The sequence below is a fragment of the Thalassophryne amazonica genome, chromosome 6 (assembly GCF_902500255.1).
Source record: "Thalassophryne amazonica chromosome 6, fThaAma1.1, whole genome shotgun sequence".
NCBI lineage: Eukaryota > Metazoa > Chordata > Actinopteri > Batrachoidiformes > Batrachoididae > Thalassophryne > Thalassophryne amazonica.
The window spans coordinates 63,699,671-63,714,219 of record NC_047108.1 but is presented as its reverse complement, the minus strand read 5'-3'; the positions used below and the strand labels follow the sequence as shown (position 1 = coordinate 63,714,219).

At 39.5% G+C, this 14,549-nt stretch overlaps 1 protein-coding gene across 1 annotated transcript in view; it reads right to left on the bottom strand.

Moving 5' to 3' along the window:
• Positions 1–13,632, bottom strand: part of dip2ba (disco-interacting protein 2 homolog Ba) — a 197,347-nt gene extending 183,715 nt beyond the window's left edge. Inside the window, 1 exon segment of the mRNA XM_034172323.1 lies at positions 13,373–13,632. Within this exon segment, the coding sequence (XP_034028214.1) occupies positions 13,373–13,457 (85 nt within the window). The 5' untranslated portion in view covers positions 13,458–13,632.
• Positions 13,633–14,549: the final 917 nt, after the last annotated feature.

Here is a 14,549-nt window from a genome sequence, read left to right as displayed (position 1 = left end):
TGAAGACAGGGCAGACCAATTTTTAGGAGGGACTGTTCGGTCAGTGACAACAGGTATAGAAAGTGAATGAATGCTTGTGACATTTGGTGATGACCCATCCTCACCAATACCGGGTATCTGCAAGTTTCTTTCATTTGTCTGGTCCATTTTTTTGTGCTGTATCACCACAGCAGATTTTGCATGTTTCTGCATGTTGATTTAACAGAAATTTTATGTTGGATGCCCTTCCTGAAGCAACTCCAGATGTACATGTAGAATGAGGCATGGGTGCACTTACACATTCCTTCAAATATTTTCCAGGGTTTCAAAAGATTAATATTTTAAATACATCAAATGTTCCTAAAATCTACAAAGGTTTTCAACACTGAGATAATTTCTCAGCATCAACACCCTCTGTTTGAGGGATCCTGATTTCTTTTTTTGGAAGTGGGTCATTCCGTGTGAAATCATCAGATTTTCCAAAATCTTCCAGGGTCACCGACTCTGATTCTCATGATTTTTTTTTTAACAAGTACCCACATATGTCTGATGAACACATGCAAAATATTTCTGCTTAATTCCAAGTAGTTTTTTAGATATAAATTTTTAATCAGGGTACCCACCATCCTATTTTACACTCGCAAATGCATTTTGAACTTTCTTTCATTTTTAATATATTTTTAAAATATATTTTACTTAGAGAAAGTAAATTCTGAAATATCAAAAGTATCTCAATTTACTCTCAGAGTAGAGCTCTTCAAAACTTTGTAACAAAATTGCATTGATGACTGAATTGCTAATTTTATGATGCCATGAAAGAAAAAATAAGCTCAGTAATCTGTCTTTCAAAGTTGATCCATTATTTTGGGGTGCCAAATATTGTAAATACCAAATTTGAGCTGTATGCTTCCATTCAGAGCTGATATATTGCTTTCTGACTATGCAAAAACAGGCTCAAAATTGGTTTGCGCTATGTTACGGTACCCTACTTTGCAAATTGTTTTCACTATGAAGGCATTTGAGCTAAATAAAAAAATTGACATAAAGTTGGCATAGCAATATGCTCTCCACAAAAAAATTATGAAGTGGCTGAGCACTTGCCCACATGGTCAAATCATAAAGAGACTGGAGGCCTATTTTTCACATTCTCCGAACATGTTCGATTTTCAACAGTCAATAGTTCAAAAACCCTTCAAGTTATGACCACAATGTTTTACACACATATAACTAGTACCCCAGATATGTGTATTCTACAATATGAAGATTATCCAATGAATCCCTTCTTTAGTACAGCTCTTTGAAATTTTGTAATTTTTTGCGAGAATGGACAAACTGCCATTTTTGTGATGCTACAGAATGGAAAATTAGCTCTGTATCCCATTTTTGAAATGTACTACTGTATCTGGGGTGCCCAAATAGGGTGTATTCCAAATTTTTTAGCTGAGATAATGCCTTTTAAAAATGAAAAAAAAAAAAAAAAAAAAAAAGCTCAAAATGCGTTCACGAGTGAAAAAAAAAGGTTGTGGGTCGGTACCCTTATTAAAAAAAATTATATCTACAAAACTACTTGGAATTAAGCATAAATATTTTGCATGTGTTCATCAGACATACGAGATGTAGGTACATCATTGTATGTAGGTACTTGCAAAAAAAAAAATAATCATGAGAATCCAAGTCAGTGATCTGGGAGGCACCTGATGATTTCACACAAAATGACCCAAGTGCAGATCTCGCCCTTAAAAACATGAACTTTGTAACATGTGAACTTGAGGAAGTTTATCACAAGCAAGTCATCCCTCTCAAAATAGGCAATGTGACAGACTACTTGGAAACTACTTCGCTGTTCAACCCAATCATAAACATCAGAAACAATATTTAAGGCACGTTTTCACAGACTGACTCTCCAGTGAAAAAAGGATTCTGCGTCCGCCAATCAGGTTTTGTTTTACAAGTGATTATGGTGACTAGGTTTAGTAAGATGATTGTTTAACTAAGACAGGCTTCATAATCAGTGTGCCAACTTGTGTTAAGTACCACCACAAATGAGCCCAGCCTGCTTCTGAACACTGGGTGCCAATAAAAATGCATGACCATTCTAGAAAAGAAGTAAAGAGCAATAACGTTGCTGCACTAATCAGGAATTCAAACAATCTAAAGAAGAAATAGATTTCAATTTAATGGTTCCATGTGCATATAATCATACTTTGCATGGAGTTGAAGAATTAAGTAGATCCACCAGGAAACAGATTAGCTCAAACATCTCTGAAAATAGATGAATGATTGTTCTTTTGCTGGATATTTAACTCTTACTTTTCCTACTTGTTACTGGAGAGCCAAAAATTATTGACGGTTCACAGTTAATGAAATTTTTCTATTTACCACTGTCACAAGGATTTTGAAGAATATGAAAAGCTATAAGACTCAGTTGCCTAAGAAAGCCTAAATCAGTTAAGGTGCCTGCACAACACACTCAGCAAAGTTTATGCGAGCCAAGTAATATGACCATTTTTATTTCTGTTCAAATACTAAATATTACTGTAGAAATACGACTTGTTATATAATCTTTTTCATTGCCAAGTCAAGCTTTGTATCAATTTGTGAAGCACTGTTTTTATATTAGTCCAATTGAATAATGAAGAATCTTAAGTACTTTTACCAAGGTTCAACTCTTCATGATAATTTTGAGTCATATCATTAAACATTAAAAAAATGGCATTGGCAAATGGCCCACTGAAATTGCAGAAGGCCCATTGTGCTAAGTACTGAAAGGCCAATGGCCGATTCAAATTTTGTTTTATCAGCTGAATCCCTGCCCAGCTGAGAGAATGTGGCACAAAAGCTAAACTTCATCAACTGTATTCAACGTGACATGGCATCTTCTCAACTATGACCAGCAAGCAGTCTCTCCCTTCTCTTCACATGAAGGTAGCTCATTCCAACATGCATACAAATACCAACTTCAGCTGCATGGCCTAAACGGCAGCAGAGCTCCTCTCCATGATGGATCAGAACAAATGAATAGTCCTTATTGTGTCCCAGCAGTCACAATGGGCTGGCAGAAATTGGTTGCTTTTTTAAAGAGGCCATTTGACAGAACTATGCTTTTATCCAAGAAATCCAACCACCAGCACCCTCACTTGATTCACAGGAGGACAAATAAGCCTTAGTGCTCTGGGATGTAGCAAGCGCCCAGTCACAAAAATTGTTGGCTTACACAAATGTGGGCAATTCCATGGTAACAGAATTACAATGACTGCAAAAATATGGCCAGAGTTTAATATTATAATCAAAAAATTGTTCTGACTGTAATTCCCCTACTGTAGAATTATTCTTGTGTGACTAAAAATTCTGCAGTCATCAAAAGATTTTTTTATTTTTTTTGCATCAAAGGTAGTTTGAATACCATCACCTCACCAAACACATGGGATATGAGCTGAGCTGTAAGGGAGCAAAACAGACTGACTGAAGAAATTTATCAAAATCCTGAGATTTCTCCAAGATGCCATGTCTCCCACAGTTCTGGTATAAGGTACAAAAACTGAAGCCTTGAATGTTCAATGAGGAGTAAAGCAGAGCTGCGTCATCACCCGAATGATCATCTTCTTCATGCCAACAATCCACCACCTGATCAAAAATAAGGTGCCGCCATTAACTGGCATCATGTACACAACAGATGGAAAGCTCTTCAACCTGAGCCAAGAAGAAAATCACCACCACTTCGCTTCTGGACTTCCTATAGGTTGACAACAGCAGTGTGTCATCCTTTACAGAAAATCTTCAGAAAATCCTTGAAACCTTCTATGAAGCCAACACCAAGCTTGGTCTTCACATCAACTTGAAGAAGACACAGATCCTGTATTAGCCTCCACCCAACATGGTCAATCCAAAGCTTCCTGCTGTGAAACTACACAGACAGGTTATGCAGAACATGACCCAGTTTCCCTACCTCAGCAGCTATGTGTCAAACAGACAGTGGGGACGAGATTCAACACAGAGTCAAGTGTGCAGGAAGTGCCTTTGACTGGGTTTAATTCACACCCATGTTTTCAACAACAAAGACCTTCGACACGAGACAAAAAAAAAAAAAAAATCCTTGTCTACAAAGCTGTTGTCATGCCAACCCTGCTGTACAGATCTGAGACCTGGACCACCTTCTGCCGCCACGTGAGGAGCCTCGAGCGATTCCACCAACACAATGCCAAAAGAGTATCCTCAGCATCCGGTGGCTAGACTATAGTACCAACATCAGTGTCCTGGCTGAAGCCAAGCTCTAGAGCATAGAGTTTGTCATAATCAAGAACTAGTTTTGGTGGGTGGGACTCGTCATTTGGATGGATGGCAGCTGACTTCCCAAGCAGATCTTTTACTGCCAGCTGAGTGAATGAAAACAGTCCAGAGGAGGGCAGAAGAAACAGTACATCTCCTCCTGAAGATCCTGAGATTTCTCCTGAAGGACAACCTCAAGAACTGCTCCAGTGACTGGAAGACCTGGGAAGAACAAGTGATGGACCAAGCCAACGGGCAAGTAATGATCCACAAAGGAGTGGAAGTCTTAAAAAAAAAATGCAGACAAATAACACAGAGGATGAGAAGCGGAGAAAGAGTAAGGAGAGAGAGCAAGAGCCTGAATGTCGGAAGCTTTCCGCAGCAACCACATGCACAGCCTGCCAGAAACATTGTGCATCAAGACTGTCACACAATGTCGCCTAGTCATTCATCTTCCTTGCCACGAGTGTTAATTTTGTCACCTGTTTTTTAATTTAGTCTGAGTCTTTTGTCAAATGTCCTTTTTAGTTTGAATCATATTTAAGGCCCAATCACACTATGATGGACAGAGCAAAAGGATTAGTTACATATTCAACTATTTTGTCAGTTGGCAAATAGGTCAGTCTCCCATGAAGTTGGAGTGCTAAAGGACAGATGATGTTGATGAGAAAGACACACACACCACACACTGTCTATTTCTTCCAGACATTGTGCTGTACTTCCTGCGACAGTCCTTTCTCCGCTTATTGAACCAATCAAAATGCCAAAATGAACAGACAAACAGCAGAAAAAATAAAGGAAGCGCAGAGGGCAAAATGGCAAAAACAACAACAAAAACCATAAGCAATGGCAAAGTTCTCCACCTGATATCTGCTCAAAGCTTTGAACACGCTAAAATTTTCAGACAGACTTGGCCAACATCAGCTGACAACTTCCGCATTTTGCGGATGGGAAAATTACTTCTGTCGGACAAAAACGAACACGAATGTATAGACAATATACACAATGAGCAGTGGCATTACTTTTGGACTTGTTAACATCAGATCATTGTCCATTAAATTACCTGTAACTGCACTGAACTATAATTCCAACAGGCATCTTTGCAATGGCTGGACAAGTCCTACAAAATATTCCTGTATTTGTAGGGATGGGTATTGATAAAATTTTAATTGATGTCGATACTGTTACCGATTCCGCTTATCGATCCTCTTATCGATACCGCTTTTGAATTTTCTGTGTACTAAAAGTACACTTTACAGGTTTTCTATGTCAACAACATTTTAAACTGGTCGCTGGATCCTTGATCTCTGGACATAAATAAAATCTGTAGCTTTTGTCAAAAGCATTTCCGTTTTGGCATGAATGTCTCTCTATACCTCTGAGCTGAGCTCAGCCGGCTGCTGCACGTCAGCGCAGGACGTCTCGTTTTGGGAGGAAAAAACGTTTTGATTGATTTGCAGTTTGTTTGTATTACAATGTTTGGAAAGAGGTGTCATTTGATTTAAATAGGGTTTTGCTTTGAAGTTATTAATTCCAACTGGACTCCATCCTTCTAATTTGACTTGGCATAGAGCTGCGCAGCATTTGGAGCTGTGTGAACAGAACAGATTCTCGTTTCTTTCTCGCAGGGAAAAATTAAGATAAAGCGAAATAAAACAATCACTGCCTTGATCGGTTCAAGGTTCAAAGCAAAGCCGCGCTGCAGAAACGGTTGATTACAGACCCGCTGCAGGGTCTGGGTCTGCAGGATCGAATCATTTCTTAACGATACCCGAAAGGAACCGGTTCCGATACCCATCACTAGTCAATATAGTGTTTCACAAATCTGAAATAAATGTTTCATTATCTGACAAAAAACACTTGCTGAATTATTGAAGGCTTGTGGTGTTTTCTCCAATATTTTAAATCGCAGGGCTTCCTGTCAGATACTAATAGACATTTGGTTTTCTTGTAAATCCACAATGCTGCAGGTCTTTTGAAATGAAAAATTTGTTGGATCTAGATATCTGCATGTTCAGAATTGGCTGGAAATTTGTTAAAGCGAACTAGAGTAAAATAAAATAAATAATTCAAGACGTAGTTTTTTATATCTATTGTAAGAATCACAACTTGAAACTATTTTTTGCAAATTTCATATTTATTTTTTTTTATATTCCATGACATTTATATTTGCCATAAATAATGTTAAAAAGCTCAAAAAATCTACACACAGTATCTTTAATCTGAGCCTCAGAGAGCTGATCAGACATTTTAACACCATGAGACAGAGTAAATGTAATCTGTTTGTCATTGGCGTCAGATAAATGTACTCTGCAGCAGTTTATTTTATTTATTTATTTATTTATTTTGACTAATCTGCTGACATGTAATGTAGTGCAGTTGTGTTCTTAAATGTGCAGTTATTTAAATACAAATGTTTTGGCTTTTAGGTTCCTAGTTTGTAAGAAAAATGTACGTTAACTTTCTGGAGGCTGGTGTCTGCTCTAGTGGCCCTTACAGATCTATGCTCAAACACATGGCAGGCTGACACCTCCTGCAGACAGGAAACGGAGAACAAAATGGAAACAACATTTTAAAAACTGATTTTTGAATGCGCAGATGTCCCGTACATTCTCAAACAAGCTATGTTGTTGCATCCAGCCTGGCTGAATTTGCATCAGTACTGCGTCAGCGTGAACTCTGCTGAATGAAAAACATTTTGGAAATATTTTCAAAGTGTAAGAGCTTGTTGATGAAAATGGAGAGCAATTTTATTTTTATTTGTTTCAATTTCAGACAAAACATTTTAGTTTTGTCTGTTTCGTCAACAACGCATGTTAATTTCATCTTAGTCAGCGTTTCAGAATACTGACATAGCATCATCATAGTCTCAGTTTTGTCGTGAAAAAAAAAATGGTAGTCGTCTAAGATATCTGGTCTAGTCTGACGAAATTAATACTACTCGTCACTGAGGGATTGCCACCACAACGATGTAAGGGAGTTAATTACACAAGAAAGTAATATCCAAAGTACGCACAAATGCTTGCTTTTGACACTGACTGAGCAGGTGGAATCTGCTTCTTCTCTATGCTAATGAGCTGAGCTAACTTGGTAACGCAGTGCAAACAGTTGTATGAAAGCTGAGAAGGACATGACAGCATCTTTTATGCCAGTGAGGAGAAAAGGAATCAAAACAGAGACAACACTATTAAAAAAAAAATAAATTGTTGGAAGTCTTGAATCTATTGTGAATAGTCAAAAATAAGAATCTCAATTCTGATGTAAAATCACTTTTATTATTATTATTATGATCAGTTTAATTGTTAATTCTCTTTTGAATATTTCTGGCAGTGTGGTGGCCAAGTGGTTAATGCATTTGTTTTCAGTGCAAAAGGTTCCTGGTTCAAGGCCACTTATGTCCATTCTCTGTGTAATGTGGAGTTGCGTCAGTAAGACTAGTTGGCATAACACTTGTGCTAAAAATCAACATATTGGATCTGCTGTGGCGACCCCAAATGGAAAAAAGGAGAGGCCGAAAGGACTCACTTTAATCTGTTGAATATTTCTACAACTAATCATTCTGTCTAAAATGCCATCCCTGTTTGAGCTGTACTTGTGAAAACGAGGCAGTCAAAGAACACAAACATTCCTGCAGAAGGTCATCCTGCATGTGTGGAACATGTCACAAAGGAGGGGTCGGTGGACATTACAGATGGGTGTAGAGAAGGATGGAGCCTGATGGCTACTCCAGTGGAGAGCATGGAAATCAACTGTGGGTTTTGGACAAATGAACACATGACAAACATGCTTCTATCATCATCATTAACACCCACGTGAAATAAAACAATCATCCACATCAATTTATTGATCACTGACCAGAGGGTAAATAAATTTATAATTCTATCAATCACAGCTTTACGCAGGCATAAATACGGCACACATTTACAAAAATCATGGTGATGATTTCAGTTCTACTACTGCAAGTTCATGAGCTACACATATGTTGTGCTATCACAGCCATTTTGAACAAACTTTTCCTGCTGAAACCACAGCAGATAAAGCCTGTTGGCACTGTCATAATATCACAACAGTCATCTGTTAAAGCATGCTCTGTAACGGTGTGGTGCTAAGGTGTAATTCCATTCAATACCAGCAACATGTGTTCTCCCACATGTGGTTTAAAGCCAGGTAAATTGTTTATGGTGGCTCGAGCACCAACAACAATCATCATCAAACCCAGTGAAAGATTTCTGCAGGCTGAGAATTAAGTTCTGTTCTGACTTTCACAGATATGCACACCGGAAGGTCACAGCCTATAACAATGATAAACTACACTGAGAAGAACAAAGATGTCCGTGAATGTTAGCACCATTTGATGACATAACATGCTGGACTTGTACCATTTGACATGCAAAGAAACAGAACATGCCCATATTATTACTTGAGCACAGCCATGACCCTTCTGGAAAACTCCCCTGTGACATCATGGTGTGTATGATAACTTTACATGTTTCACAAAAATGCAAGGGATTGCCAAAATATGTCAAAGTTCACAAGAGGAAATTTTTTTTTTGAACATTTCAACAATTACCACTTCAATTAAAACACAAGACACTTTAAGGATTTCCTATGTAATGGCAAAGCTTCACACCATGATCTCTGGAACACATGTCCGTGAAGTAAGAACAGGACTTAACCTGCAAACTCAGCTGATAAACATTCTCCAACCAAAAGGACATGGGATCAAATCCTGATTGCTCCCATCTAGGGCTGCCACAACTAGTCGACTAGTCACGACAACGTCGACTAATGAAACCATCGACAACTAATTTAGTAGTCAACGAGTCGTTTATTTTATTTAACCCTTTGTTTTTCTCTCCATTCATAGTTTTAGGCAGCGAGCTGTCCTGCCGTCATTTGGACGTTCAAATATGGATAAGACGGCTGATTAAAACAGTAGCCGTTTTGTTCAAAGCCGTTTAAAATGCGCAGTTTACCGGAGGAAGTGTGTGTGTTTGTGTGTGTGTGTGTGCGTGTGGAGTCAACTCGCTGCAGACGGTGAACGGAGGCACGAGACGTTACATTCTGCTGAGAACCATCAGTGCACGTGAGACAGCGAGCGCAGAGCAGAGAGAGAGGATTTTAACCCGAGTGAAAAAAAAAAAAAAAACAAAAAAAAAAAACAAACAAACATGGAACTGCCTTTACTTTTCTCTGCTCTTTCTCTACCAGTGTTTTTCTGATGGCACCGTCCTGTTCACACCATGTGTGCGTCGTATACTGAATTTATGAGATCATGAGATGAAATAAACGGTCAAATATCCTTAAAACATCCTTAAAAAAATGAGAATATATAAATGAACTGAGGAAAAAATTACGTATTCACGGGTTAAAAAAACCCTGCTGTGGAGAAGCTGATGTTCAGAGGCACAGATCACAAAAAGCAGGTGAGAACTCTGAACTTTAACAGCTGTTATTTTCCAAAGGTATTTATTTGTTCAATCTTAAGCTTAATGTAGTGTTCAAGCACAAAACGTGACTGATGAGGAGAAAGAAAAATGACTTTTAAAAATGACTTCATCACACTAAAATGAACTGGAGTCAGAATAAAAATACAACCTGCTGATTTTTGTTATTTTTCAAAGTTATTATAAGCTGCAGCTATATGTTTTAATTATTTCAAAGTGAGTTATCTCTTATTTTATTCTGGTTTATTTCTACAAAAAAATAGGGGGAGTCAAATCAGCCTGCATTGTTCTGTTAGTTTATATCAAAGTTTTCCTGCACATCTGTGTATTTTTTCCTTCTTTATAGGAGTTTGGTGTTTGCATTTGCTCCACAAAGTTTTAAAACAATAAACTGTTCACACTTTTCTTTATAGCAGTTCTGTATTTCAGAAATGCAGCAGAAACGACCATAAATTAGAAAAAGTTGGGACTATAAGCAACATGAAGACAAAAATAAAAATGTTGCACTATTCCCAGTTTCTCCACTCACAGAAGTCAAAAGTTCTTCAGAGTTGTGTCTTGGTGGCTTCCCTCAATTGTCTCCTTCCAGAATGGAGATTTGTTTTTTGAGAACTGCTTACCTGACACAGATTTACTACCACACTGTTTGTATTTCTGAATGATTGCAGTAAATGAAGTCTAAGAAATAGTCACTGATTTGGAATGATCATGTTCATGTTTTCATCCCCTGACATTTCGCGGAAAATGCTGCAGGCCTTAAATTTAGGAAATTACGTATGATCCAACTAGTCGACTAATCACAAAAATAATCACTGACTAGTCGACTATCAAAATAGTCGTTTGTGGCAGCCCTACTCCCATCTATGTTTCTGAAGCTACTTAAACACAGATCGCACAAATGTGACATTTAGAGATCTGCATAGCACTCGCCATTATCCACCACACACACACACACGTCACACAACACCACATAGTTGCTGACACTCGCCAGGATGTAGCAAATATTCTGAACATGACCAAAGCACTCGCCACTCAACTTCACTCTTTGTGCCATCACACCTTACATGACACGCACACACCATCTGTGTGACATGTTGGAAAGGACCAGGTTGTTCAGAAACTCTAAATCCATGGCAAAATAACAACAGCAACAGAGACAAACATGATTAGGTAATGCCTTTACCTCTTACATCACTGTTTCTGTGAAGGCTCTCAGTTGTCCAGGTGGTTTCCATAGTAGAGAAGCCTGGATCTTCGACTGGACTGGGTTGCGTGATGTGAGGACGTTTCGCTTCAAATCGCAGAAGCTTCCTCAGCTAAAATACTTGCTCTGGTAGTCTGACTTCTGTCTTGACCCTTGAAGACAAGAACTTAGCTGAGGAAGCTTTTTAGCTGAGGAAGCTTCTGCGATTTGAAGCGAAACGTCCTCGCGTCAAGCAACCCTGTCCAGTCGAAGATTCAAGCTTCTCTACTGTAATTTTGGAGTCTGGACTCTTTGGCAAAAGAAAATAATGTGCCTCATTGGATTCTGATTTCTTCCCAGTGATTCTAGCATTCCTCAGGGATGTGTTCTGGCTCCAACACTGTTCAGTACTTGTATGAAGTGGGTGTTGTGTAGGGTTGTGGAAACCAACAGCTCTGATGTCTTTTGTCAGTGAGGAAACATTTATAGACCTTGACTTCACGAACAATGCTGTGATTTTTTGCTGAATCAACGGATGCAATGACTGCAGCACTCCGTAAACCGAGTCAGAAGTCAGAGTATCTGGGTTTCTGATCGTCCTGGCTCAAGATCAAGAGCCAAGCATTCAATGACTTCCTGGACATGGACATCATAAATGTATCTGTGCGTGGTGAAAAGGTCTGTGTCAAACAAGCCGTTACTTAGAGAGACGCAGATGATAAGTATCACTGGCATTGGGAGGGAACATCAGCTATGACATTTTGAACATGTGGCACATTTCTTTGGGTATGACTAGGGACGGGTATTAGGAACAAGTTCTTTTCCGGTATCATTAAGAAATGATTCAATCCACCGACATCGATAGCCTTTTTGCTTAATGATTCCCTTCTTGGTCCTTTAGAGCGCCCGTTGTTTTGAGGGTGTTTGTCAAGAAAATTATCTCGACATTAATTACAGACCCTGCAGTGGGTCTGTAATCAACCATTTCTGCAGCGCAGCTTTGCTTTGAACCTTGAAGCAATGAAGCAGTGCTTTGATCTGCTGCTTCACTGGTTCAGTTTTGCTCCTCTTCAGAAGCGGCAACTCCGCTTCTTAACCCCTCTCAAAGCCATTAAAATATGTCAATTGTGAGTCACTTTTGTGTGGATTAAAGTGACTAACTGGGACTGCTGTCTTGTTGCAAGAAAGAAACGAGAATCGTCCCCCGTTCCGTTGCTCTAAACGCTGCGCCGCTCTCTGCCAAGTTGAGTCCACTCGGAATTCATAACTTCAAAGTGAATCGCTGGTTAAATCAAATATCACCTTTCCAAATGTTGTAATACAAACAATAAACTGTAACTGATCAAAATGTTTTTTCCTCCCAAAATGAGACGTCGTGCGCTGACGTGCAACAGGCCAAGACTGTATAGTTGCAGACCTGCAGACTCCAGCAGCCAGCTGAGCTCAGCTCAAACGTATGGAGAGACTTTCATGCCATTAATGACTGAAAGGAAAGGCTTTTGACAAAAACTACAATTTTGTTTATTTCTATTTATGTCCAGAGACCAAGGATCCAGTGACCAATTTCATATTTATTTACTTTGACTCAATAAAATGTTGCTGACATAGAAAACCTGTAAAGCCTACTTGTAGTACAGACAAAATTCACAGGAGGAATCGATAAGCAGAATTGATAATGGTATTGATAAAATCTTATCGATATCCATCCCTATGTATGACCCCCAATACACAAGATTGCTCATCGTTGGGGAGCCAAGCAAATGTTAAAAGGCCAAGGCTACACCCATGTTTCACCTGGATGCGATAGATAGATTCGAAAGGTGGGGATGACCTGGTCCTCATGCCTGGGTGGTTGCTAACCAAAGCCCAGGTGATTTTGTAGTGTTGGATGTGGTGAAGAGCACCATGGAAAAGTTTCCAGAGTATTTTTTCTCCCCTTTGCTGAGGGGGGCATCGTACTTTTTTCAAATACACCTTGTTATTTGCAAAAGGCTTGAGGGATGAAAAGTGGAAGATGCAGTCAGAGAAAAATGTAATCAATAAAACATTAAGTATGAGTTGATGCCGGATGACAGAAGAAAGTAACAGATGAACAAACAGACGGACGGACAGACAAACCTTGCCTTTGGCCATAACATTCTGTCAGACACACACTGACATTCAATCAGACGGCACATTCAGGGCATCTAGTACACAATCATTACTACTGTCACCATTAAATCGACGTGAAGTACTCAAAATGAACCAGTATTTGGTGTTATTTAAGAGAAACACGAGGAAATGGATGAAAGCCCTTTTTCGTCCTGCTAGCTAGTTAAGCCCACATTCTACATTAGCACCAAATTAGCTAGGTGGTAGATCCTCTCTTACTGCTGGCTTTCAGTTTCTCACGACAAGAAACTGGACCAAGAGGGAGCACAACTACTCGTTCCGTCGCCCCTGGTTGGCTGAAACATGTTAAATAAATGTTCTATATATGTTGTAGCATCCTCTTTACCTTCGGACAGTTCCAGGTCCAACTCCGCCAGCTGCTCTCGGACCTCTTTTGGCAGGGCCGATAAATCCACGCCGACCTCTGCCATGGCTTCAGTACAAACACACACGAGCTTCAAACAAACCAGACTCTCAGCGGCGCTTTAAAACACACCCTTCCCCAACACACAAAACAAGCCTCTGACTGAGATACGGTCCATTCGCACGGCCGGCCCCTCCGCCATAACGGCTAAAACTCAGCGATGGGCGGTCACGTGACCGCGCTCACCTCGTCTGCGAGTTCATTTCACCGCTGAAGGGCGTTAGTGCGCCCCCTAGCGTTACCGCACCGGGAAGCACACGTTTTTCCATTCAAGAAAGGAACGTCATATCAGAGTTTTAAATTTTTTTTAGTAGTAATAACAATAATAATAATAAGAAATAGATATATATGTCTTTCAACCTAATGCAAATTATTCTTTCAGTATACCAGACCCATATACTTCTTTGTCTCATATTTGTAATCACGTGTCACAAAGTTGAGCTGCTTGAGTTTCAGCAGGCAGATGTACATAATCATCAACCCTCTTTCAGTAAACAGTCTGTATTTTCAAAATGACACTAAGTTTTGTCCTCATCGTGGCATCCCTTGGTGGTGAGGAAGATCATCTCTTGATCAACTCTTGGACAGGATGATGGACAGGGAAATGACTGCACAGGCCCAGTCTTGAAGTGCACTGTTTCTGACAGACACTGCACATGGTTGCTGGGGGACGCTTCTGTCGGTCAGGATCTTGCTTTTTCTCCTCTGTGTTGTTCATCCACATTCTTTTGAAGATTTCCACTCCTATATACGAGGTCTATTAGAAAACTATCCGACCTTATTATTTTTTTCAAAAACCATATGGATTTGAATCACGTGTGATTACATCAGACATGCTTGAACCCTCGTGGGCATGCAAGAGTTTTTTCACGCCTGTCGGTTACGTCATTCGCCTGTGGGCAGTCTTTGAGTGAGGAGTCGTCCACCCGCTCGTCGATTTTTTTCATTGTTTAGGAATGGCTCAGAGACTGTTGCTTTGTTTGATAAAAATTTTTTCAAAACTGTAAGGCACAACTGAGTGGACACCATTCAATAAATTCAGCTGGTTTTCGGTAAAAATTTTAACGGCTGATGAGAGATTTTGGTCTGGTAGTGTCGC